Source organism: Phoca vitulina, unplaced genomic scaffold (genome assembly GCF_004348235.1).
Source record: "Phoca vitulina isolate PV1807 unplaced genomic scaffold, GSC_HSeal_1.0 scaffold19, whole genome shotgun sequence".
Lineage (NCBI taxonomy): Eukaryota > Metazoa > Chordata > Mammalia > Carnivora > Phocidae > Phoca > Phoca vitulina.
In genome coordinates this window covers 34242472-34257472 of record NW_022589722.1, presented here as the reverse complement: position 1 = coordinate 34257472, position 15001 = coordinate 34242472, and the positions used below count along the sequence as shown (strand labels likewise).

The window sequence follows — 15001 nt, the reverse complement described above, 5'->3', positions numbered from 1 at the left end:
CCGCTGGACACCCGGCGGCGCGGCGGGGCGCGGGGGCGCAGCGCGCGCCACGGGGCCGATCCCGGGTGAGCACTGGCCCCCTCGCCTCGGAACCCCGGACCTGTGCCCCTGCGGATGCCAGACAGGACCTGTGCCCCGCCCTGCTTGAGCCCTCGGGAATCCCTGACGCGCCCTCCCCCGTCCCGGGACTCCAGACCCCCCTCCCCTCGCCCCAGGATTCTAGACGTCCTGCTCGGAACCCCAGAACCACTCTTCCTTGGAACGCTCACCCCTTCACCTCTCCACGCTGCTCTCGGGAGCCCAGACCTTAGTCCCACCCCCTCCGCCCGCCCTCCCACTCCCGTTGGCGCTCCAGCCTTGCCCACCCCCGTCCTCGGAAGCCCGGACCTACCCCTACAAACCTAGACTTGCCCCTCTCCCCCCAGACCTGCCCCGAGACCCTACACCTGCCCTCCCCTCAACCTGGCTTCAGAGCCCCGGCACCGACCTGCCCCGCCCCGCAGGGATGCCCTCCGGCCGCGAGCCCTCGCCGACGCCCCCTCTCCTTGCAGGGGCGCAAGCAGGCGCGAGGAAGGGTGAGCTGCCGGAGGCCGGAATGGAGCCGGGAGAAAGGAAGGGGCTCCCGTCCGCTTCAGTGGAAGGAGACCCGAGAGAAGAGAACAGTCAGTCTTCTTCGCCCACCTTCTGGCCGCTCGCGGTTCGGGGCGCGAACGGGGTGGGGGCAAGCGGCTCAGACGCGAGGCGCAGGGCCCGGGGTTGACTCAGGACGTCCAGGGGCATGAAGGCCCGCCGGGGCGGTCGGGGACCCTGGCCGCGGAGCTTGTGCTTGGGCCCGCTCTTCTCCGGACTCCCCCCCCCCCCCCCGCATCCTCCAGCCCCCTGCCCTCCACCTTTCTGCCCACCAAGCTGGTCGACTTCAGAGCTCAACTTGGGAAAGTGGTGCGAAGTCAGATGCTCAGGTTAAGGCGCTGTCCGGGGGAAGTCCTGGCGAGCCCTCTCCTAGATCTGAGTAAATCCGTGCACTTGCCTTTTTGCCAGGGCGCGCATTCTCGTTGGTAAATACCTAAGAGCGAGCTCACTGGGTCCAGGGTAGGCTCCTGTTCAGCTTTATGTTACCGCGCGGGTAAGAGTCTCAGCTGCTCCACATCCAGGCCAGCAGTGGGCATCGTCCTGTTCATTCTGGGCATTGGGTGGGTGTGGGGGCCGCCTCACTGTGGTTTCCATTTTACTTTCCCTTCTGGGGCTCTTTGTGGAGTATCTGTTCCAGTCTTTTGGCCGTTATTAAACTGGGTTGTGGGTTCTTCCTTATTAAGTGGTAGGAATTCTTTGTCTCTTCTGGACGGAGACCAGTTCTTTGTCAGTTAGATGTATTATAAATACCTCTGGTCCATGGCTGGTGTTTTCAGCCACTTAATGATTCCTTTTGAAAATCAACTTCTTAGTTGTAAGGAAGTTTAATAGTCAATCTTTTCTTCTATAGTTAATGCTTTTTGAGTCTTACTAGGAAATCTATATCTACCCCATTGTCCAGAAAACGGTATCCTATGTTTTCCTTTAGAAACTTTATAATGTAACATTTCACATTCACCTCCACAATTCACAGGGATTGACTATTTTGTATGGAGTGAGGTAGGGGTCAGTGGGCAAATGTTCACTCTTCCCCCATGTGAATATCTAATTGACCCAGGTGGGCCCTGCAATGTCACCTTTGTGGAAAATCAGGCCTAGGCCTATTTTTTGTTTTCCATTCTGTTTTATTAATTTCTCTGCCTATCCCAAGTCCATTCTACCCTGTTTTAATTCCAGTAGCTTTATAATAAGTCTTAATATTTTGTAGTGTAAGTCTTCTGACTTTATCCTTCAAGATTTGTTTAGGTTTTCTTAGACTTTTGCATTACCATATAAATTTTAGAATCAAATTGTTAATTTAACACACACCCACACACACAAGTCCTGCTGGGATTTTAATTTTGGTTACATTGAATCTATATAGCAATTTGGGTGAAACCTAACATTTTATCAATATTGAGTCTTTCAACCCAGGAACATTTAGTTCTTTGATTCTTATCAACAGTGTTTTGTAGTTTTCAGAGTACAGGTACGGAAGACCTCTTTTGTTAGATTTACTCCGAGATATTTGATGTTTTTTAGAGATAACATTGTTGAGTTTCATTTTCTAATTATTCCCAGTATATAAAAGTATAATTAATTTTATTGTACTGACTTGGCATTTGGTGACTTTGCTAACTAATTCTAATAGCTAGTAGATTCATTTAGATTTCTTATGTACACAATCATCTGCACATCTTTTCAGTTTTTATACCTCTTATTTCCTTTTCCTGCATTATTGCATTGGCTACTACTGTCAGTATAATGTTGAATAGAAGTGATATAGTGGACATCTTTTTTTGTTCCCAACGAAGAAAGGTCAGGGATCATGACCTGAGGAGAAGGCAGACGCTTAATGGACTGAGCCACCCAGGTGCCCCCTTTGTTTAATCTTTCATTTACTGAGAGAAGTAGGTTAAATATCTCAATATGATTGTGGATTTTCTTTTTTTGTTTTTTAGCTTCGTCAACTTGTATTTTTTTTTTAAGATTTTATTTATTTATTTGACAGAGACAGAGATAGCGAGAGCAGGAACAGAAGCAGCGGGAGTGGGAGAGGGAGAAGCAGGCTTCCCGCTGAGCAGGGAGCTGGATGTGGGACTCGATCCCAGGACCCTGGGATCATGACCTGAGCCGAAGGCAGATGCTTAACGACTGAGCCACCCAGGCACCCTGTCAACTTGTATTTTTATATATAATTAAGTTCATACACATTTGGAATTTTTATATCTCCCTGACAAATTGATCCTTTTAATATTATGGACTATCTCTTTTTTGTCTTTGATAATTATTTTATTAAAGTTCTGTTAATATTTATAAGTAAATATTAGTATGTAATTAAATATTTACTAAGTATCTCTAAAAGTGACATTTTCTAAATAACTAAACTCTTTTTTCACATTTGATAAGATGGACAATAATTCCTTACTAAAATCCAACACCCAGAATATATTCATATTTCCCCATTAAGTCCCAGAGTTGGTTTGTTCAGATCATGATCTGGTCAAGGACCACACATTGCATCAGGCTGTCCTTTCTCTTCGCTATCGTTTGATCTGGAGTGGCCACCCCTCTTGCCTTGTGTTTTCAGGATCTAGACTTGATGAGGACAACCTCTTGTTCTGGAGAAAGTCCTACCTTTGGGACTCGTCTAGCTGTTGGCCTTGGGGTGGTTTACTCTCCTCCTCTGCCCCTTCTCTGAGCCTTGTGATCTGGAGATGAACTCTGGAGACCTGATGAGATTTGGGTTGAGTGTTTTGCCAAGACTCCTCGGAGGTGGTGCTGTGCCCCTAATTTGCCCGCAGAGTCCGGCCGTGCTGTTGCCAGTGCTGCAGCCCGTCTCCTGACCAATGCTGGCCAGACCCCTCCAGGGTAGGGTCGTGTTCCCGTGGCCACCTGAGGAGTGGAGCTGTGGCACTTGGTGACTACCCAAGGCCCCTGAGTGGGGGTGGGGGGCTCCCCAGAGAATCCCTCTGAGATGGGACAGGAGGTTGGGCAGGAGGTGGTGCTGGAGGTTGATGGGAAAGTACTTCTGGATCAGTGAGGAACACAGGCCTGGGCAAGGGGATGTCGCTGTAGGCTGCAGCGACCCCAGCCCCCGCTCTGGACACACCACCACCCCTGCACCCACTCACCCGCCCCTCACTCTCCCCAGGGGGCCAGCTGCCCTGGGAGGCCCTTGTTTGAATGGCCGGTCCTCCACAAAGAACAGATGAGGAGCTGCGCTCTTTAAGGAGCGTTGTCCTCCCCGGCGGGCCTCCTCAGCCTCCGTGAAGTTCCAATCCTTCCAGAAGGTGTGCCCAGGTGCTTATTTCTGCCCCGCAGTTACGGGCTTCCAGGGAAGGTGTTGGCACGCAGGTGTCTCTGATGGCCTTGGGTGAGGATTGTGTTTGCACTGCTCTCTCACTCTCGAGAGTCTTCCTGGACGACTGGACTGGGTCTGGCCAGTGACCATCATATTTTGTGACGCTCCAGGGTCTACACTCAGCCCTCCCACCTCTGCACGCTGCTTCTGCATCTTTTTGCTGTCCCCCATCCCAGTCTGTAAGTGCCTCAAGATGCCCTGAGATCACCTGGGGAGAGGGAGAGCTCAGATCCCTCCAGCCAGGGCAGCCCGTGCTTAGAAACCAAAGGCCGGGTGCCACGGAGGGTTGTTGCCAGGCTGTTTATGGGTATCTCAGTTCACCAAGAGTTTTCAGCCTGAATGGAAATTAGGGCTTATTAAGACTTTCTGCATCTGTTGACATGGGATTTACGACTTTTCCTGACTCTTTTACAATGTCTGCTTTTCTAATCCAGCCTTGGAATAACACAAGGCGGCCGTGGCATGTACGATTCTGTCCTCTGTGTGGGAGTCACACCGGCCTGTGACCTTCCTTCCCTGGAACGTGCTGGCCTCATACAACGAGTTAGGTGTGGCCATGCCTTTTCTACTCTAGAAATGAATTGTACAAGATTAGATGTTCCGTACCATTCACCCAAGAAGCCATTAGCCCTGGAGTTTTACTGATGGGAAGGTTTTAAATGACATTTTTATGCTTCTTCTCTTTTTTATTAGTTGGTCTCACCAATTGTTTATTAATTTTGTTAGTCATAAACCTTTGGCTTGACTAATCCTCTATTGGATTTTTAAAAATATTTCATCAATGTCTCCTTTCTGTTAATTTTCTTGTATTTCTTTGGGTTTAAATTTACCGTTTTTTCTAACATCTTGAGACGGATGCTTAACTCACTGTTTTTAGCCTCTGCTATTTTCAAATATATGCATCTACAGCTAAAAATCTCTTTATAAATACAACTTAACTACAGCCCAAAGATTAGATATTCGGTATTTTAATTATCATTTAGCTAAGAAATATGCGGTACTTTCCATCTCAATTCCTTCAGCTCGTGGCTTGCTCGGTTCCTGGCAGACCCACATGCACGGCACATGTCTGTGGCTTCCGTGTCTTGTCCCGTCATTCTGCTAACGCTGGCTTTGCTCGCTCTAAGGCCATGCTCTCGGACCGGGGGTGCCGGGGGCCGTGTCCTTGTGCCCCCCAGCCCCTCCCACCCTCCCTCTGTTCTGGTTTTTGTCCCCATGGACCCCACATGGATGAAACCACTCACTGTGATTCCTTCTGTGCTGGGCTTCATGGGACATTTACATTGAGAATATTTTTTTTCTCAGTCGGTGCTTTACATTTTCCTTTTCTTAACAGAGCAGAACATGTCATTTTGCCAACTTTGCTGGTGCTTTTTGCCTGATCCAGGTCTGTGCTTTCTGCCAGAAGCTTTGTGTGGCTGGCTTTCACATGGAGGCCAGGGGTCCACGTCAGATGAACTGTTGTGTGTTGTCAGCTGGGGTTCGATTTGTTTTCTGCATGTGAACATGCAGTTGTCAGAACACCATCCCCACTGAAGGGCTTTGCTGCTTCTGTCTGTATTGATTGGCTGTGCAGTTGTGGGTCTCTGGGGCCCACAGGGGGAGGAAGACAGTGGGCGGGTGGAGGGGTGTCTGCTGCTGGCCTGTCCCGCCTGCGATGTTCCCTGGACATCCAGGCACCAGGGGTCCTGGAGGTGTCAGGAGGTCTGGCGGTGTGGGTGGAAGGTGTACATTCCAGGAGTCTGGGCATGGTGGAATTGAAAATTCCAGTGAGTGGGTGTGGACAGGAAGCATAGAGTCTGAGATCCAGGCCTGGGCACCTCCAAGGTTAGGGCATAGAGAGAGAAAAAGGGCTTCAGTGAGGAGGAGAAGGGGGGGCCAAGGGGAGCAGGGCTGGCCAGCCAAGTGTCCGGTGCTCCCAGGAGCCAGGGCCTAAGGGAGTGACAAGGGATCGGCTTGCGTATGTATGACTTCAGCATGAGTGGTGTCCACGGTGGAGTCCAGCAGACAGGGGTGTGGAGAGAGGTGGAAGGCAGGAGTGTGGAGAGGTGTGGGGTACAGAGAGGAGGGTTTTCATTTTAATTTTTAAGGTGTGTGCTGCTGGCAGTCTGGTGGCCATAGTCAGGGGAAAGAGCGGGGAGGGCTGGCCCTGACAGAGCCTGACGGGGGTGGTCATGGCGTGGTGTGGCCACAAAGTGGGTGGGGAGCACAGCAAGGAGAGAGGGTGCCCAAGCCAGAGCTGCAGGGGAGGTGGGCGGGGGGCAGAGAGAGGACATGGCCAGGGGATGGCGGGTTGGGGGGCGCAGCCTGGGGAGGGGGCTTAGGGCTTGCAGGAGGAGGGTCTGAGGGCTGGAGGTGGGCTGGGCGGAAGGTGATGGGTGTGCGGGTGGGCTGGGCTTTTACCTTAGCCTGGATGTCTGTTTCTCTTCTGCAGAATTAAAACAAGGAATTTCCCAAGACTTGACTTCTTCCCCCAAATTAGACAGATACAAAATAGCAAGACAATTAACAGAAAAGGCCATCAAGGTAAATGTCTTTTGGGGCTGGGGGGTGTACTTTTTTAAAGTTTTATTTATTTCCGTAATCTCTTCACCCCACGTGGGGCTCGAACTCATGACTCGGAGATCAAGAGTCCCGTGCTATTCAGACTGAGCCAGCCAGGCACCCCAAGGTGGGGGGGCACTTTTTAAACGTGGAAACTTATTTTGGAATTTGGAGAGCGAGTGGGTTGCCTTTGAGTGCTGAGCTCCCAGTTGCCCTCAGTCCGCCAGCCTGGGTTGGCCCTGGACCCCAGCGCTGGGCCCCAGTGGGAGGGGAGCGGGGGTATGTCCTGTTGTTTACGGAGCAGCAGGGTCCATCTGCTGTCCTGAGAGCACCAGGAGCCTTCGCTGGGGAAAGGTGGTATTCTCTGGCTTTGCCCTGCGTTGGCGGCCCTTGCTCAGAAGGCTGGGTGTGAAGGGCTCGGGAAGTCCAGCGCATCATCCACGGGGACATGCTCCTGAGGCTCTTTGTGCACCTGCAGAGCACGGGTCGTGAACCCCGGTCGCCATGGGACGGGCTGGGTGCACCAGGTGCGCGGTCTCCAGCAGTCCTGCCCTGGGGAGCGGGACCGTGTCACCTGCCTGATCCTGGTGGCTGTGTGCGCTCTCTGGGATTTCATACCAACGAGCCATACCAGCTCGTTAATTCTCAGGTTTCCTACTGAAGCCTAAAAACAGGTGAACATTTAGGGCTATAAGCATCCCTCTAAGCATTCGTTAGCTGCTTTCACAAGCTTTTATTTTTATAGTACTTTAGTTGAGATGTAGTTCAAAGTATTTTATAATTCATATTACTACTTTTCATTGATTGTGAGTTACTTAAAAGTAGAGTTCATGTCTATACTTCTGGGGTTTTTTTTCTATTTTTTTCATGTATACAAGATTTTCTCATTTTATTTTATTATTAATTTTTTCCTTTTATTTAAATTCAATTTAATTAACATATACTGTATCATTAGTTTCAGGGGTAGAATTTAGTGATTCATCAGCTGCATATAACACCCAGTGCTCATTACATCGCGTGCCCTCCTTAATGCCCATCACCCAGTTACCCCGTCCCCTCTCTCCCCTCCAGCAACCCTCAGTTTGTTTCCCATGATTGAGTCTCTTACGGTCTTTCTCCCTCTCTGATTCTGTCTCATTTTTCCTTCCCTTCCTTTATGCTCCTCTGTTTTGTTTCTTAAATTCCACATAAGAATGAAATCAGATGATAATTGTCTTTCTCTGATTGACTTATTTCACTTAGCATAATACCCTTTAGCTCCATCCATGTCTTTGCAAATGGCAAGATTTCATTTTTTTGATGGCTGCATAATAGTCTATTGCATATATATACCACATCTTCTTTATCCATTCATCTGTTGATGGACATTTTGGCTCTTTCCACAGTTTGGCTATTGTGGACATTGCTGCTATGAACACTGGGGTGCAGGTGCCCCTTCGGATCACTATGTTTGTATCCTTTGGATAAATAATTGGTTTTTTTTCCTGTTTATTTTGTTACTGATTTCTAGCTTGGTTGCATGTGGTTGAAAATGTAATCTGCATAATGTTATTCCATTGAAGTGTGTTCAGACTTGCTTTACGCCCAGCATTTTGTGCGTTTATGTGAAAGTTGATGTGGGGTACCCCACTCATAGACATCAGGGCAGAGCTGGTTATTTGCATTGTTCAAGTCTTTGAGGCTGATGGAAATCTCTGGTCTGTGGGTTCTGTCACTGACTGAGAGAAGCATGTTAAATACCCTTTTATCAGTGTGGATTCCTTCACTTTGTAGTTGTCAAATTTTGCTTTATATAATTTATAGCCCTCTTACTAGGAGCATACAAAAGCATCTTCCTGGCGAATTGAATCTTTTTGTAAATTATGGCATGATTTTCTTTACTTTAGGGGTTTATTTTGTCACAAAGGCTGTTTTGTCTCATATTTAGATCCTCTTATGTTCTACCTATCTGTACGCTTGTGCTTTTGATTTTCTCTTGTAAACATCATAGATTGAGATTTTAGAAATCCAGCCTGGCGCTCTTCACCTTTTACCCGGAGCCTTTGGTGGGTTTATCTATGACTGCACCCCTGGGGTCCTCGGGCGTCCCCATGTGTCCCTGCCTCCTTCCCTCATTCAGTCTGCCCTGTCTGCTCATTTTGTGGCTCTGTGTGGACTGATTACATTTTAAATTCCATTTCCCCTCTCTTGTATGTTACAAGTCTTATACTCCGTTTTTCTTCCTTTTGTAGTTACCTGAGGAATTTTATCCTGTTGATTAAAATAATCAGCTTTTCTGAAGTTGTTCAGTTTGACTGTAAAAGGTGGGCGTCCTTGCTGCGGGTCAGGTTTCCTGCCTGTCTCTCCACGTGGCAGCCGCTCCGTGGCCAAGTTCATCCCATCCCTCTGTCCTGGTGCACAGCCCCGTGGGGGACGAGGGCAGCTTTGGACAGGTTTTCTGTGTAGAAGGAGGCTCAGAGAGGTCCTCTGACCTGCTGGGTCTTTCCTGTGGGTGCTAGAACTGGAACTCACAGCTTCTGGCCCAACACAAGCTTTCTTGTATGTGTTCCTGGGTGTGGGGCACAGGTCCTCCTTGTGGGAACTATAGGATATGTCTGCTACCGATGTTGTGTAACAAACCACCATGAGCTTAGCTACTTAAACGCTTAAACATTTATTATCTCACAGCTTCTGCAGGGGCCTCTGCTCAGGATCTCTCGAGGCTGAAATGAGGCATCATCTGGGCTGGGGTCTCATCCGGAGGCTCAGCTGGGCAAAGATCCGCCTCCAGGCCCCGTTGGCTGGTTGGCAGGATTCATTCCCCTGTGCCAGTAGAGCTGGTTTCTTCAGAGCCGGCACTGGGGAGAAGGTCTCTGCTGCTTTGGCTCTCCAACTTCAGGGACGCCCTGGACCCTCTTTTTAAGAGGTGCACCTGATTAGGCCAGGCCCACCCAGTATAGTCTTGTCTTTTGATTCATTCAAAGTCATCTAATTAGGGACACCATGAGTTTGAGCCATTCCCCTCCTGCCCTGCCTGCTCCCACAAACTCGTGAGGCACTGAGCTAACTGCTGACCCTGCCGTGTGGCCGTCCCCCCCGTCCCCTGCCAGGTGAAGGTGTGCAGGCCGTACTTCAGCAGCGTGGGCCCAGGGCCCAGCATGACCGTCACTGTCCCGTCTCCCATCCCTCAGCTGGGAAGGCCTCAGTACACGCCACCCGCTGCCACCTCCCTGCCTGGTCCCAGCGTCTGTGTTCATGTCCACAGTCACGGGCAGAGTCCCCAGCTTCCTTGGTGCTGGCCTCATGCTCTTGGCACTCCTGTCCCTCTGGCCCTTCTTGGGTGGTTGAACGGCTCTTCCCTCTCACTCCTCCTCGAGCCGCAGGCACCCGTCCCCTCGCCCCCAGCCCGAGAGACTGTCACCTTCGTAGAGAAAAGAAAGCCTTAGAGTGCATGGCCTCCGGCCTCAGCCCCACCTTCCAGACCAGGACCTGCCCTGAGCTGGGCACGTGCCCGTTGTCCTGGTGTTGCGGGGCCTCCTAGCCTTCGTGGGAGTGACACCCACGTGTGCAAGGCCCACAAAGAATGAGCACGCGCCACAGAGGAGGGCCCTGCTCCGTGCCCGTGTGCGTTCTTGGATGTTTCTGCGTGTTTTCCTTGGAGCGGGACCTGAGTGTCATCCCACCCACTGGCACAATCTGTCTCACTCTGCCTTGAAGGCTCCCCTCACAGACAATTAACCACCTTGTCTTTCATTCTTTAATTTAAAATATGCTCTTGCAATTTGAGGAAAAGAAGATTTTCTCCATCTACGGGCACTACCCAGTGATACGGGCCACCCTTCGAAGAAAGGGCTGGGTGGAGAAGAAGTTCCACTTTCTGCCCAAGGTCGTCCCGAATGCAGACGATGACAGTGCGGGCGTGCTTGGTAGAGTATCGAAGGCGTCTTGTCTCTCAGTGCAAGGCTTGTGTGCGTGTTTTTCAGAGGGCCAGAGTGAGTCACACCTCTCCGGCGAGTGCTGTTCTGGCCTGAAGAGCCTGTGACTTGCTCCCCTGCATGCGTGGGGGTCTCCCTGGGTAGGCAGAGGCCGTTGCCCTCCCGGCCTGCCTTCCCCAGGTATCCCCACACCAGGCCTGTGCTTTCAAAGCCTGGTCTGGTTGCTTCTCAGTGTCCCCCTGTCCATGCCCACGACTTCTCGGTGTCCCCCTGTCCATGCCCACAACAGGCCTCCTCCTCCCATGTCTGGGCAGTTGCCACCATCCTTCAGTGGCCCTGCCCTGTCTGTCTCTCCTCTAGGAGTCCCCACTGGTCACTCCTCGGTCACTCTGCCCAAGGCCCCGCCTCCCACTCTGCAGAGAGCATCTGCACTTTCTTGGGCCTGGGGTCTGCACGGGGCCAGCTCCTGTCACTGTCCTGCTCCCCGTGCCCCTCTCCACCACACTTATCCCAAGGCTGTCTGTCCCGCCCCACACCTGGGGTCCCGGACCCTGGGACTGCACCTGGCGGAGGGGCCATGCAGTGAACACTGGGGCGGGAAGACGAAAGGCCCCTGGAGATGAGTTGCTGAGGCGTCAGCAAGTGCGCCGTGGCCGTGGAGGCTGCTGGCTATGTGGCATGGGGGCCGTGCTGAGATGCTCAGGCCCAGACAGGCTGACGGCTCTCTGGGGGTTGTTTGCAGAACATAAATGTGCTGAAGGCAAAGAAAACCAAGAAGAGGCTTTGGAGAAGACAGATGACATCCATGATGTGATGGTAGGTCCCCACACCTGAGCTCCTGTGGGCCAGGCGGGCCTCAATCTCCCCACGCCTCCTCACACTGTCACCTTCCCTGGGCCATGTCCTGGGGACGGGTGGCAAAGCCGGTCACACCAAGCTGCTGGACGCATGTGCATGCTTGCACTCATGTGTATGTGTGAGCACGCTCGTGTGTGCCCACATGCACCCGTGTGCATGCATGTACTCATGCGCACCTCTGTGTGTGCACTCGTGTGTGTCCACGTGCACCCGTGTGCATGCATGTACCCATGTGCACCTCTGTGTGTGCACTCGTGTGTGCCCACGTGCACCCGTGTGCATGCATGTACCCATGCGCACCTCTGTGTGTGCACTCGTGTGTGTCCACGGGCACCCGTGTGCATGCATGTACTCATGCGCACCTCTGTGTGTGCACTCGTGTGTGTCCATGGGCACCTGTGTACATGTATGCATGTGTGTGCTCGTGTGCATCTCTGTGTGTGCTCACGTGTCCGTGTGCACTCGTGTGTGTCTGCATGTGCATCTGTGTGTGCTCGTGTGCGTCCATGTGTGCCCGTGTGCGTGCATGCACTCGTGTGCATCTGCGTGCGTGTGCTTGTGTGCATCCATGTGCACCCGTGTAGGTGTGTGCACTTGCGTGCTGCCCTTCATACTTTTGTCTGACAGTTCATGCCTCACTTGAACAAATGGGAGAAAGTGACAACAGAAGCTGTGGATGTCGCTCTGGAGTAGGAAGGAAGGCTGAGTCCAGCATTTGGGATAAGTTTTAGGAAGTGATGCTGGCGGCCAGCTCCCTGCTCCCTCCGGGCACTCTTGTTGGCATCGGGATGGGAGGATCCCAGTCCTGCCCTAACATGGGGTCAAGGTAGACTAGCCCGTGTTACAGAATAGTAGGTGTGTCCTCAAATGCTGGTCTACAGAGAATGACCCCGCAGGGTCTTCAAGGTGTCAGAATTTTGGATAATGTTTTCCTTTCCTTGTATCTCTTTGGTAAGAATTTTTGAGCACATAGGTGCTCTTGTTTGTAAAATCAGCTGCCAAGGGCATCTGGGTCCCCGCACTCCGGTGGCCCTGGCTGCTGGCTCTGAAGGAGTGGGGGCAGGGAGGAGGCTGGCTCCCACAGTCTCCGGGCCACGAGGCAGTGCACTCACCCCATGCCCCCGTGTGGCATGTCCCGGAACCCCACAAGGACACCCACGGGGCGGGCAGCCCTGGCCTCACTCAGCCGCACACATGGGAGCTGCTGGTGGTGCGGAGCCCGCCCTTGCTTCCTGAGAGCAGAAGCCCCGCATGCAGGCGGTTTCCCCCAGTGCAGCACACAGTGGCTCCCCAAGGAACACCGCTGCCAGCCTCCCGGACCAGAGAGTCACAGACCACACACTTCCAGTGTCATTTAATACCTGATTTCCACGGTATGGAGGGTCCTCAAAAAGTTAGAAATAGAGCTACCCTATGACCCGGCAGCTGCACTCCTGGGTATTTGCCCAAAGGATACAAACATAGGGATCCGAAGGGGCACCTGCACCCCAATGCTCACAGCAGCAATGAGCCCAATACCCAACTGTGGAAGGAGCCCCGATGTCCATCGACAGATGAATGGACAAAGAAGATGTGGTCCATATACACAGTGGAATATTACTCGACCACCAGAAAGTATGAATACCCACCATTTACATCGATGCGGATGGAACTGGAGGAGATTATGCTGAGTGAAATACGTCAGTCAGAGAAAGACCAATAGTATATGATCTCACTGATATGTGGAATTTAAGGAGCAAAACAGATGATCATAGGGGAAAGAAAAAAAAAAAGAGAGGGAGACAAACCATAAAAGACTCTTAATGAAAGAGAACAAGCAGGGTTGATGGAGGGAGGGGGTGGGGGAGCGGCTAGATGGGGGATGGGCATTAAGGAGGGCTCTCATGAGGGGCACCGGCTGTCGCATGGAAGTGATGAATCACTGAATTCTACACCTGAAACCGATTTTACCATATATGCTAACTAACTAGAATGAAAAAGTCTGATTTCCTTCACTCTTACTTACATCCCAACATCCAAAGATATGAACCTTGGATATAGGGTATTGATGAGGGTCTTTTTCTTGCCAGTCCAGGTTGGTAAAAAACGAAATGCCGTACTTCCTCTGGACTATCAAAAGGGACGTCATTGACTATCACAGCCTGAGCAGTGACCAGATGCTGAATCACTACGGGAAGACAGCTTCCTTCACCACCAAGGTGAGAGGGAGGGCTTGGGGGAGGCAGGTGCGAGCAGGTGCAGGGCAGCGCCTTGCCTCCTGCAAGTCCAGTGGCTGAGTTTGGGAGGGCCTCGAATGGACTGGTCGCCTCGGGGCTCCTCCCCAGGATGAATGCTGCCCGGGCAGAGGCCACACTGCCCGTTACCAGTGTCCAGCGGCCCTCAGCACCTGCTCCACTAGCATCCCCAGAGCCCCATGTGCCCTTAGCCCTGAGTCCCACCTCTGGGTACGCAGGCCAAACCTCAGGCAGGGCAGGTGGGGGCTGCCACCACAGCCCCGCAGAAGCTCTGCACTCTGGAGAGGCCCTGGGTCCCAGGGAGAGCCAGGCCGCCTCCCCCCTGCACAGGGCCTTCTGGCTGCAGGCGGCGTGGGCACCTCCTGTCCTCACGGCCTTTTGGTCCCACGGCCCCATCCCGTGACTCTGAGGGCTGAGGCTCAGGGGTGGGGTCAGCCCAGGGTGGACAGGCCTGCCTGTACCCAGGTGGGAGAGCTTGGGGAGAGGGGCTCCTGGGCAACAAGGAGACCATCCCCCCAACAGGCAAGGATGACACGGGGGTCGGGGTGAGGCTCGCACCACCCCCAGGGCTCCCTGTGGGGGTCTGGCCCCATGCATCCTCCCCCGGACTCAGCTGCTGGCCTCCTTCAGGGTGCGGGCGATAGCTGCAGGGGGCCCAGTCGGGCTGGGCTCCCCACAAAGGCCCCCATGTAGCGTGGCCACCAGTGTGCCCAGCAGGCACCGCCTCTCCCAGGGGGCACTGGGCACTTTTTCCCAAACGGGGCCCGTGGTGAGTGTGCCCAGAAGCTTGCTCCCTCCTTCCTGGGGCCTGGGCCCAGCACCAGTTAGGGACCCTGGGAGATAAAGGTGGAACCTACCACCCTGTGCCCTCAGATGGCCCTGGCCTGCACAGGGGTCACCCTCTTGTTTGAACCAGCTGGCTGGGGGCAGGAGGGGCAGGGAGGCCGGGGGGTTCTGCTCCAAGAGCCCCTTGGAGCGGGTGCCGCCAGCCAGACCTGTGGGCGTTCAGGCTGGTCTGAGGGACCAGCAGGTGGCCTGTGGGGGCCTGACATGCCGCTGTCTCTGGAGATCGGGCTGTGTGTGAACATGAGGAGCCTGCCATGGTATGTGCAAGCCAACCCTGACTCCTTCTTCCCGCGCTGTTACTGCCTCTGCACTGAGAGCGAGAAGCAGGAGTTCCTGGGTAAGTCAGTGGCGGGGGGCGGAGAGCACCTGGTGTCAGGGCCCCTCTGTGGTCCACCTCCCGCTGAGGGGCTACAGGGGCCTTTGGAAGGGAGGTGGGCTGGGCCACACCGCAGGGCCGGGGACTGGTGGGAGGTGATGGCAGACGGCCTGGTCCTGTCCCAAGGCCCAGGGGCTTCAGCTCCATTTCGAGGGGTGAGGGCTGGTCCAGACACTTCCATGGGCAGCATCGGTAAAGCAGGAGGCATGGGAGGCTGGTGGAGGCTGTGGAGGCTGGTGGAGGCTGTGGAGGCTGG

The 15001-nt window shown here is 53.1% G+C and overlaps 1 protein-coding gene across 4 annotated transcripts in view; it reads left to right on the top strand.

The window, feature by feature from the left end:
• Positions 1-15001, top strand: part of TTLL8 (tubulin tyrosine ligase like 8) — a 49059-nt gene that overhangs the window by 7690 nt on the left and 26368 nt on the right. For 2 of the 4 annotated variants that reach the window (XM_032416286.1, XM_032416284.1), the window contains exons 2-7: positions 552-662; positions 6408-6499; positions 10284-10422; positions 11174-11247; positions 13359-13487; positions 14592-14706. In XM_032416286.1, the coding sequence (XP_032272177.1) occupies positions 596-662; positions 6408-6499; positions 10284-10422; positions 11174-11247; positions 13359-13487; positions 14592-14706 (616 nt within the window). In that variant the 5' untranslated portion in view covers positions 552-595. Of the gene's footprint in view, positions 1-551; positions 663-6407; positions 6500-10283; positions 10423-11173; positions 11248-13358; positions 14707-15001 lie in introns of those variants that run through there. The other 2 variants (XM_032416287.1, XM_032416285.1) reach the window with 2 other exon arrangements.